At 39.2% G+C, this 12005-nt stretch overlaps 1 protein-coding gene and 1 pseudogene across 2 annotated transcripts in view; both read left to right on the top strand.

Annotated features, from left to right (window-relative positions):
• HBS1L (HBS1 like translational GTPase) overlaps positions 1 to 5370 on the top strand; it is a 96308-nt gene extending 90938 nt beyond the window's left edge. For both annotated transcript variants that reach the window (XM_006144339.3, XM_027770238.1), the window contains 2 exons: positions 1019 to 1163; positions 4704 to 5370. In XM_006144339.3, coding sequence (XP_006144401.1) covers positions 1019 to 1163; positions 4704 to 4715 — 157 coding nt within the window. In that variant the 3' untranslated portion in view covers positions 4716 to 5370. The remainder of the gene's footprint in view (positions 1 to 1018; positions 1164 to 4703) is intronic.
• Positions 5371 to 5526: 156 nt separating this feature from the next.
• Positions 5527 to 6675, top strand: LOC102502325 (uncharacterized protein C12orf73 pseudogene; annotated as a pseudogene).
• Positions 6676 to 12005: the final 5330 nt, after the last annotated feature.

Raw genomic sequence — 12005 nt, 5'->3', positions numbered from 1 at the left:
CTTTCCCTGTTTCTTTCTGGTGAGCACATGTAACCTCTGAAATAATTAAAAGAAGGCAGAAAATACACTATACTCCTTATTTAAATGCACATGGCTGGGGCAGACTGGTGGTATAGTGGTGAAGGGCGCTGGACTCCCACATAGCCAAGTGTAGTTTGAGTCCTGGACCTGGTGGCTTGCCTTCTCAATTTCTCTCTCTCACTTTCTGTCTCTGTCTCTGTCTCTCTCACTCTCACTTTCTCACTCTGACCCTCTCTGGCCAAATTAAAATACATACATACATACATACATATAATAATTCTTTTTAAAAAGTCCTTTAAAAAATAAAAAATAATTGCATATACTTCCTTATAGGATTAAGCCTTAATGTCACTGTTTTATTTACTAATTTTACTTCTCAATTTCTTGAGGGAATGAAAGGAAAAGCATTGATCAGGAGGGACCATGAGCATTTTACATTATAGTGGTCCTTCAAGGGAGAGTTATATTTGGAAGATTGGTAAAACTATACATATGAACTAGTTAATATTTCTGATATCTAGAATTGCTCCTTGGGACCAGCAGTTGGTGTAATGACTGTCACTGGACTCTTGTAGTCGACCGTGGGTCAAGTCCCGGACCCAGTTTTTCACACTCACACCGGGCACATGTGCATGCGTGCCCAAGATCCCGAGACAAGAATGGAGGAGAAGGGATTACAATGTGTCCAGCCCCCCGGGGGTTATTTCTTGCTTTCTCTCTCTCTGTCTCTCTCTGTCTGGCTGGCTAGCGCACACGCCCTACAGCTAAAACCTCTCAAAAAATGTTTTTTAAATAAAAATAGAACTGCTCCTCTTGTTTCTTTCAGTTAATTTAGAAAAATTCAAAGTCATACATTTTTATTTTAAAAAGTCTTTTTCTTTTGGGGGTTTGAAAGATTAAGTAGATTATCAATTGAATGTGAAATACTTATGCTCAGGCTATTAGATTTATTCACATCAATTGTATATTTATTGCCTTTTTTTTTTTTTTTAAATAGGTTGTTAACTAAAGGTCAGAATGCATTGGTAGAGCTACAGACACAAAGACCCATAGCTCTTGAGCTATACAAAGACTTTAAAGAGCTGGGGAGATTCATGCTGCGGTACAGTGGTTCTACAATAGCTGCTGGCGTTGTTACTGAGGTATTTATTTTTGTAAGACTTATTTATTTAATTTTATTTATGATTATTATTTTTTAATTTGACCAGAGAGAAAAAGAGAAAGTGAGAAAGCAAGCTGCCAGTTCTGGGACTCAAACCACAGTCGGCCATGTGAGAATCTGGCGCCTTAACCACAACCCCACCTACCAGTCCCATCACTGAGGTATTTTAAAGTAACTGATTATATATTTATGGTTATGATGTCTTTTTTTTAACCTTTTAGGCATGATTACTGAGCTTTTATGGCTTTAAGGAGACACTGGGTATTAGAACAAGAAAATAAAATGTTATATTTGAAAAACGATGGACCAGCTGGTGGCATGGTGATCAAGGCAACTGGATCCCACACAGCTGACTGTCTAGTTCAAGTCTTGGACATGGTGGCTTGAAGACATATTGGGTGGGGACCAGCAGTTGGCCTGATGGCTATGTCCCTGGACTCCCATGGAGTCGACTGTGGTTCGAGTCCTAGACCCGGTGGCTTAAACTCACGTTGGGCGCGTGTGCATGTGTGCCCAAGATCCTGAGAAGAGAATGGAGGAGAAGGGATTGCGGCATGGCCATCCCCTCTGGGGGGTGATTTCTCGCTTTCTGTCTCTCTCCCTGTCTCTCTGTCTTTCTGGCTAGCACACGCGCTCTATAGCAAAAACCTCTCCAAAAAAAAAAAAAAAAAAAAGAAAGTGAGTTAATATTAGTGCAAATAAACATGTTGGGTGCATGTATGTGCATGCTTAAAATCCTGAAAGAAAGGAGAGATGAAGGAGAAGGGGTTGTGGCATGACCATCTTTGTGGGGGATACTTGCCCATTTTCCCTGTCTCTCTCTGGCACGTGGACATATCCTCTGGCAAATTAAAAATAAAAATAATGGTGGGAAGAAAATGTTTGATCTTAGAACTTTTCATACTGAGACTTCCAGACTGTTTTCTCTACCACTCATGTTGTTCGAAATTAAAGAAAACTTACTGGCAAATAGATCTTTAAGTAACCAATTCAGATTATAACAGTATAGATTTTAGGAGCTAGATGAATTGGGAATAATCATTTTGTTTAATAGGAGAGCCCTCATTATATTTTTCTTTAAAAACTGGCTCTCAGTACTTTTGAAATGATTCAGTCAAAAAGTTTTATTAACATTAGCCATGTTTCTGAAGAATGTCTATTATATAATTCAAGATCCAGTTGAATTTTAGAGAAAAGTGGCAGAAACGAAATTTCATTAATTTAAAAATCATAATATGAGTTATGAATACTATATTTTAAAAGGACTTCAGTGCTCTATATTATTTTTTTCATAAAACTCTTTAGTTCATTAAATTGATTATATTTGAACACAGAGCTTTGTTGCATCAAAATTCAGTATTATGTAAACTTTATTTTATTAGTTTTTTATTTTCATTTTTTGGAGAGGTTTTTTTTGTTGTTGTTGTGGTTTGTTTTTTTTTTTTTTTTTTCTTTTTTTGCTATAAGGTACGTGCGCTCTCCAGAAAGACTGAGAAATCACCCCCCTGAAGGTGAGATGGCCATGACACAATCCCTTCTCCTCCATTCTCCTCTCAGGATCTTAGGCACACACGCCTGGCATGAGTTTAAGCCACCGGGCCCGGGATTCAAACCACAGTCGACTACATGGGAGCGCAGTTACATAGCCATTACACCAACTGCTGGTCCCTATTTTTTAGGTTTTGCCATAGGGCACGTGCACTTGCCAGAGAGACAGACAGAGAAAGTCAGTGAAAGGGAAAGTGAGAAATCACCCCTCGGGGGAATGACCACATTGCAATCAATCCCTTCTCTATTCTCCTCCGGGGATCTTGGGCGCACATGCACACATACCCTGTGTGATTTTTAAGCCACCGGGTCCATGACTCAGATTGGAGTCAACCCTGTGGGAGTCCAGCCTGTAACCATTGTGCCACCTTCTGGCCCCTGTAAACCTTATTTTTTAAGCATCTAAAGCACCAAGAAACTTTACTTGAGTCATTTAAGTAAAATTCCTGTGGAAGGCAGTATGGGGTAGAGGTGAAGAGAATAGCCTCCAGAGTTAGACTTCCTGTTTGTGTTCTTGTTCCATTGACACCTAGCAGCACAAGGCCATTTCTCCTTCAATTTGTTCATCTATAAAAATAGGGGACATGGTGGTTAAGGTGCTGGACTCCCACATGGCTGACTGCAGTTCAGGTCCCAGACCAAGCAGTTTTAAACTCAGGCTGGGCACATGTGCATGCATGCCCAAAATCCCAAGAGGAGAATGGGGGAGAGGGGACCTCAGTTGGGTCATCCCCTTGGGGGAATGATTTATTGTTTTCCGTCTCTCTGGTAAACACACCCAAAAATCTCTCAGAAAAACATGGGGGCCAGCAGTTGGAGTAATGATTAAGGCACTAGATTTGCATATGGCTGACGGAGGTTAGATTCCCAAACTTGGTGGCATGAGAGATGTGCTGGGCGCTTGTTGCATGTGTACCCAAAGTCTTGAGCAGAGAATGGAAGAGAAGGGGTTGTGGCATGGCCACTCCCCACAGGGAAAAATTTCTCACTTTCCTTTTCTCTGTGGCAAAAACCTAAAAAAATTTTTTAAAAAATTAGATAAGAGAATCTACCTGCAAGAGTTCTGAAATCAAACAATCCATACAGAGCACTTGAAACAGGAATTGACACATTAAAAGCTGTTGATAAATGCTAGCTAATGTCATCATCTTCATCGACATCACATTTAGTCTGTCATGCATTCTTCTTGGGTTTTTTTGTTTCTATTTTAAAGAATTACTTACTTTTATTTATTATTATTAATAATAATATTAAATTTATTATAGGGCACACATGTCCATGAGAGAGAAAGAGAGTGAGAAAGCAAGCTGCCACGTCCAAGACAAACCTCAGGGACCAGCAGTTAGTGTAATGGCTATGTCACTGGACTCCCATGTAGTTGACCGTGGTTCGCGTCCTGGACCCAGTGGCTTAAAACTCATGCCGGGCGCGTGTGCGTGCGTGCCCAAGATCCCAAGAGGAGAATGGAGAAGAAGGGATTGTGGCATGGCCATCCCCCCTGGGGGGTGATTTCTCACTTTCTGTCTCTCTGTCTCTCTCTGTCTGTCCGGCGAGCGCATGCGCCCTATAGCAAAAACCTCTCAAAAAAAAAAAAAAAAAGAATTAAAGAAAACCTCAGTTGGTCATGTGGGAGTTCAGTGCCTTAAGCACCATTCAGTTACACATGTATTATGTAAACCTTGTTTTATTTGATTTTATTAGATTTTTGCCACAGGGCACATGTGCTTGACTTGCTTGTATTTTGTCATGGAATTCTTTATAAAAGAACGTTCTAAAAATAAGAGTTTCCTGTGGAAAGTAATGGAGAGATCATAGTGAATCTTAGAAATAGCGTGACTGAGGAAGGGAGAACATTATGGGAAAAAGAAAAAAGTATCTTGACATAATAATGATTTCATTGTTATCTTTCCTTTGTTGTTTGTATAATGTGATCCATTAAATTATAGCAGATGCCTTTTTCTTTTCTTTGCAGATAAAAGAATGATGGGTCAGAATTTCTACAATGTTTCCAAAGGCAGCAAAATAGCTAACCTCCTTTTTAAAAGAATTCAGTTATTCAGTTGAAGAAGCATTGTGCAATTGATATTTTTTTAAGTGAGAGAAAAAATTAAATGGATAATAGCTGCAAAGATGTATTTATAATCACTCTTGCAAAAATTTCAAGTTGACAGCCAGCAAAAATGAGGCTAATACCTGCACTTTCATTTAAAAAATCAGCTTTCCCTTTGAAATGTTATACATGGATTTACTTTGCTCAGTTTTATGTAAAGTCCCAGAAATAGTGTTAATAATATTGAATCATCATGAAATGAATTTCACTTCTTGCCAAACCACAAAATATTTGCAGTTCTCCCTTGTGATTCAACTGCATTGCACATGTTTTAAGGAAAAGTAATTAAATTGTTTTTTTAAGGTAGCTGATATTTGACCTGAGCACTTTTTTAAAAGTTATCTCTAAAAAAAGATTTGCTGAAGGTTATAGTAAAGGTATTTTGTGTTGAGCATGAGAATCTTCCTCTTCCAACAAGTAAATTTTTGAAAGCTTAATTTGGAATTAGTGGAAGCTGTTCCTTTGGTAACCAAAGTATTATAATTTAAGTTGTAAAGGTAGCTAATAAAATGCCGTAGTTTAAGCATAATGCAAAAATGTGTTTTTTTCCTTGGACATTGAGAGATCTCTGTGGGCCAGCAGGTTGCATGGTGGTTAAAGGTGCTGGATCTTCCACATGGCCAACGTGGTTTCAGTCTTGGACCTGGTGGCTTGCTTTCTCACTTTCCTTCTCTCTCTCTCTCCCTGATCATATTTAAAAATAATGGTAATAAGGTTAAATGAAATACTTCTTTGAAAAAAAAAAGTATCTGGGAGGAAGGCCAGATGCGAGGGTGGGAGAGAACTGGGGTGCTCCCACCCCCACGCCTCTGTTGCGGTGGGGTTGGTTGCTCGCCCTAACCGGAGTGCCTCGTCCAGACGCGGCTTGTTCGTGACCTGCCAGCGCTGCCCATTCCCTCCCCGTCCAGCCTGCAGACCATGCCCGCGGGCGTGCCCTGGCCCACCTACGTGAAAATGTTCGTGGCCAGCCTCCTGGCCATCTGTGCGGGGCAGAAGTGGTACACAGGTACTACCGATCCGACCTGACAGTACCTGAAATAACACCAAACCCTGGAGGACTCAAAACGGAGCTTTTGGGACTGAAGGAGAGAAAACAGGAACCTCACATTTCTCAGCAGTAGAGTCCTCAAAATACAACTCTGCCAAACATTCTGGGAAGAATATTATAAGCCTTAAATAAGTATTTTTAAAATGTATTCAAACTCCATCTTTAAGTACCCGACCCAATGCTAACTACAGGGAGGTGCTCCGTAGATATCGACTGGTACCCGGAAACTGAATTATGGTTTGACTACTATTTCTTGAAAACTGCCAAGAGCATATCATTAGCTTCTTGAATGTGGTTTGGAAGACACTTAGTTTGTAATATCATGTGAGATAGAGTATTTGCAGTGTCTCTGGCTGTTCTAATCCTGTTCATTCCCTTGAGTCAGCAAATGGGGATTATAAATTAAGTATAATAAATAATTTTGACAATGAAAAAAAAAGAAAGAGAGAGATCTCTGCCAGTATCACTAAATGTGACTTGAGGGTTTTGTGGGATCTCTTGACCTGACAGGTGCCTGGATATTTCACATGATTTCTTGCCTTTTATCTTAACAGCAAATCAAATTCACTCTCATTCATTTCTAACCATAACTTGGTTTTCCATTTCTCACTTTTAGAATTTTATGTATGATGACTATATATTATCTTGTGTACAGTGTATTTCTTTACTAAAACATAATTTGTTTACTTGTCATTTCAGAGTAAACTTGCTGAGGTAAGAAAGTGTCTTGATTATATATTATACTGATCAGGAATTAAGCAGATACATGTAACAGAGGCTTAAAATTGCTTTTTCACAGTAGATGGTGTAATGGTTATGTCACTGGACTCTCACATGCCAACCATGCTTTGAGTCATGTACCAACAGCTTGAAACTGATGCCAGGTGTGTGTCCTTGCATTCCCAAAATCCCAAGAGAAGAGGGAGGAGAAGGAATTGCAGCGTGTTCATCCCCCCGGGGGGTGATTTCTCACTTTTTGTCTCTGTCTCTCTGGTGAGAGTATGCACCCTATAGCAAAACAAAACAAAACAAAGCAAAGCAAAACAAAACAAAACAAAACCTCTCTTAAAAATAAATTTAAACAGCGAAGAAAACTTTTTTGTTTGTTTAAAGTTTGCTATAGGGCTTCTGTGCTCACTGAAGAGAGAGAAAGGGAGAGAGAGAACGAGAAAGTGAGAACGCACCCCCCAGGGTGGATGACCACACCGCTGTCATTTGTCCTTCACTCTTCTCTTGGGGTTTTGGGCATGCATTCACATGTGCCCTGTGTGTTTTTCAAGCTACTGGGTTGGGACTTAACCATCACACCACATGGCTAGCCCCCAAAGATAATTTTTTTGATGACATAATTGAAAAAATTAGAGATAGCCCTATCTTTGAGTCAGTCTAGATCAAGCAGCTCCCACAGTGTCAGCAAGGACTTACCTTCATTCTACCCTTTCCAGTGTTGGCTTTTCCTTCAGATCCTTATAGACTCTCCAACTCTGCAATGATAGGGTGAGTGATTCCACATTACGTCCTCAGACTCTGCATCCAGACCAAGAACGGGCTAAAAGAGCCCATCTTTTCTAGAAGTCCTAGAAATTTCTCTTCATTGACTGGAAGTTTTGTTTTCTTTTCTTGGGATATCCTTGTGGTTAGGCATGATATATCATCCAACATAGCCGATAGTTGTGGTAGGGTTAGAAATCGAGGGTGTTATTAGGAAGGGGAAATGGATTGGGGAAAGAGCAAAAACAAGAAACACCTTTTTATATTACATACATATATAAGGCCATGGTAGAATTTAGATTTTTTTTTTTTTGTAAACTTTTTGATGTAAGGTGTGTGAGCTTGCCAGAGAGAGACTAGAGACAATGAGAGAAAATAAGAAATCACCCCTGTAGAGTGGTTGGCCATATTGCCATCACTTCTCCTTCATTCTCCTCCTGGGATTTTGGGCATGTATGCACATGTGCCCTGTGTGAGTTTCAGGCTGCCAGGTCCAGGACTTGAACTGTGGTCAGGCATGTGGGAGTCCAGTGTCTTAACCTCTACACTACCTGCTGGCCCCTAGAATTTTAATTAAGAATTTAGCATAAACAAATAGTAGTAAAAGAAGTGAATGCCTGTATTCATTTCTTTCCAATTAAATTGTGAGGGACCAGCAGATGGCATAATGGTTATGTCGCTGGACTCTCATGTAGTTGACCACGGTTCGAGTCCCAGGCCCGGCAGCTTAAACCTCATGCCTGGCGCATATGCTTGCCCAAAATTCCAAAAGGAAAATGGAGGAGAAGGGATTGTGGTATGGCCATCTCCTCTTGGGGGGAAGGGGGTGATTTCTTGCTTTCTGTCTGTTTCTGTCTCTCTGGCAAGCACACACACCCTGTGTCAAAATCTCTAAAATAAAAAAAAAAAAAATATGGTGAAGTGCAGTGTTTTTATCTGCATTATGTTTGCAATTATTTTCAAAGGGAGTGGTGTTATTAAGAGGACCCACTGTGGGTGCTGTGAGATGCATTTTAGTGGTGGACGGTTGGGGTGTATTAAATAAGAGGTGTAGCAAGCATGCCCAAGCTTGGTGGTGGTCTGATTTCCTCACCCTGACACTCCCATCCATATCATAGTACATCCATTTAGTGTTCTTTTGCTTCAGAAACATCTTGTCTTGACTACTTCCTCTTTATAGTATTACTGTTTCTTCACACCAATGGCTCTCTCCTCTAATCTTGACTCTTGAGTTCTACTGATCAATTCACTCTAGGATATCCTGGCTTAAAAGCATTATAGAACCATGTTTTGACTTTAGTATTTTTTTCATATACTCATTTATGACAGTGTTTGAGCCTCTCTGTATTATGAGAGAACTTTTAGAAAACAATTTCTAGACATAGTCTTCCCATGAATATACAAATCAACAATTTTAACTATTGTATTGGGAATTAAATTTCAATGTGAATTTTGGAGGGTCATATACATTCAAACCATAGCACCCTGTCTAGAAATCAAAGCCTCCCCGGTTCCCTTTGGGCAGTAAAAACCATGGATTCATCACACAGAGATAGATTCAAATATTGTCGAATTTTGTCCGATGTCTCTTCTGGTTCTTTGTTGGTTATTTAACCTTCTGATTATGTCTGAGTTTCATAAGTCTCTGCTTAAAGCAAGAATAAATGTGCTGATAAATGAACTTTGGATATTTAATTTCTGAGTTTCATTTGGTAATTCAGGTAGTTTGATCAGAGGAAGGAAATGTTTTAGGAATGAGTCTTCCAATATCTGAGCTTTCTGATAATTACTTTATATAAATAGATTGGAAATTCAGTATTACAAATCTAGTAAGTTTAACTTAAATGATTTATTCATAGTGTATTGACAAAATCACATCTCAAAGCCTGTAAGCCAGATGTCAAACCACAGTAATTTCAGTAATATGCTCATTGATGCCCTGTGGAGCCTCAGGGGTGACAGCATACCAAAATTTTCATCTGAAGAATTTACCTGTGGTTAGGTTTATTTCCTTGAATAACTTCTAAAATGTCATTTACAGAAATGGAAATATTCTTAGTGATGAAGAAAACCTCAGGTTATCAGTAGCATAATACTTACAGGTTCTATATGATAAAAGTAGAAGAAAATAAAATATATTTTAAGACAGTGGCCATGCAAACTTTAAAACAGCTGCTTTAATAAAGGATGGAAGAAAATTTAAGATTAGAAAAAAATGAAAACATAACCACTATGTACTAAAGTTACTGATGATGGTTTCTACTTTGTCCTGGCAGCTGAAACTTTACATCCAAATTTGAGACTTAGTCCAAAAACTACAGAATCTTCATCGTGGGCAGTCCATTAATCATCCTTAGGCCTGGCTTGATCTTGTTTGCAAGCCCTTACTTTTCATTCTTCCTAATACAGTCATGTGCCACATAAATAACAGACTATGAAACAGCTCCTGTAAGATTATATGGAGCTGGGGTCGGCAGGTGGCGTGGTGGTTAAGGGCGCTGGACTCCCCCATGGTTGACCATGGTTCGAGACTTGGACCTGGTGGCTTGCACTTTCTCTCTGTCCCTCTCTGGTCAAATTAAAATAAAGTTAAATAAAATAATTCTTAAAGAAAAAAGATTATATGGAGCTAAAAAATTGCTATCACCTAGTGACATCATAGCCACCTTAACATCATAGTGGAGCAAAACATTACTCACATGTTTGTGGGGATGCCAGTGTAAACACCTACTGTGCTAACATTCTTATAAAAATAGCACATATAATTATGGTCAATATATAAGAATGATAATAAATGACTATATTACTGGTTTATGTATTTATTATACTATTACCATTATTTAAGAGTTTACTCCTATTTATATTTAAAAAACTGTACCATAAAACAGACTGTGGGATGCCGGCAGCAGCCTTAAACTTCTCATGCAATTTCTTTTTATATTGGCAGAGGGTGCATGCACTATCCAGAGAAGAAGAATGAACCCCTTCCCAATGGGCATGGTCATACCACAATCCCTTCTGTATTTCTCCATCTAGTTGGGACTTGGAGCACATATGCACACATGCCTAGTTTGTTTTTTAACCTCTAGGGCTAGAATTCAAACCACACTTGGCCTGTGGGATCCAGCTCTGTTGACCACTATGCCACAGGTTTGGCCTTCATGCAGTTTCTTGATTTTATCATTTTCTCTTGTGCTTGATTTAATTGTGTGTGTGTGTGGTTTTTTTTTTTTTTTTTTGAGAGGTTTTCACTGTAGGGCGCGTGCGCTCGCCAGACAGACAGAGAGAGACATAGAGACAGAAAGCGAGAAATCACCCCCCAGGGGGGATGGTCACGCCGCAATCCCTTTTCCTCCATTCTCCTCTCGGGATCTTGGGCACGCACGCACACGCGCCCGGCGTGAGTTTTAAGCCACCGGGTCCGGGACACGAACTGCGGTCGACTACGTGGGAGTCCAGCGACATAGCCATTACGCTAACTGCTGGTTCCCTAATTGTGTGTTGTTTTGTTGGTCATGGCCGTCCCAGTCAGACAAGATGTGGAGGTAGAAGACAGTGATACTAATGATGATCTTGTGTAGGCCTAAGCTATTGCCTGTGCTTTTGTTTTCATTTTTAACAGAAAAGTTTAAAAAGTCAAAATTTTAAATATAGAAAAACTTATAAAATTGAGGAAATAAATATTTTTGTATAGCTCTACAATGTATTTCTGTTTTAAGCTAAGTATTATTACAAGGATCAAAAGTTAAAAAAAATTAAAGTTTATAAAATAAACAAGTTACAGGAAGCCAAGATGACTTTGTTATTGAAAAAAGAAAAATATTTTTATTAATCTAGTGTAGCCCAAGTTTACAGTGCTTAAGAAGTCTATGGTAGTGTACATTTACATTCTAGGCCTTCATATTCACTCACCATTCACTGACTCACCTAGAATGAGTGAAATGGCAGTCTTACAAGCACCATTCATGGGAAGTGCCCTACACAGGTGTACCATTTTTTATAATTTCTACATATTTCTTAACTGTACCTTTTTAATGTATAGATATATTTAGATACACAAATACCATTGTGTTATAGTTGCCTACAGTATTCAGTATCGTATCATGCTGTACAAGTTTACAGCTTAGGAGCAATAGGATATACCATGTGGCCAAAGGTATGTAGTAGGCTATCCTGCCTAGTTTGTATAGGTGCAGTCTGTGTTGTTGCATCATAATAAGATCACTTAACCTGTTTCTCAGAACACATCTCCATTGTTAAACAGTACATGACTATACCCTCACTTACCCACTGCTGTAATTGATGTATTTTTATTTCTGTAAGTCATTGCAAATCATTTGTGGCATGCAGAAGAATATAAATAAAAGAAAATGTCATACATATTATATATACACCATTATATATGTATTATATTTATATAAATAACACTATATATGTGTGTATATGTATATATGTGTGTGTATTATATGTGTAATAGAAAGGAGCGGGAACCAGCAGTTAGCGTAATGGCTATGTCGCTGGACTCCCACGTGGTCAACTGCGGTTCGCGTCCCGGACCCGGTGGCTTAAAACTCACACCAGGCACGTGTGCGTGCGTGCCCAAGATCCCGAGAGGAGTATGGAGG

The sequence above is a fragment of the Tupaia chinensis genome, unplaced genomic scaffold (genome assembly GCF_000334495.1).
Source record: "Tupaia chinensis unplaced genomic scaffold, TupChi_1.0 Scaffold000117_2, whole genome shotgun sequence".
Taxonomy (NCBI): Eukaryota; Metazoa; Chordata; class Mammalia; order Scandentia; family Tupaiidae; genus Tupaia; species Tupaia belangeri.
Note: the sequence above shows the minus strand (reverse complement) of the source record. Positions and strands in the feature narration are given on the sequence as shown.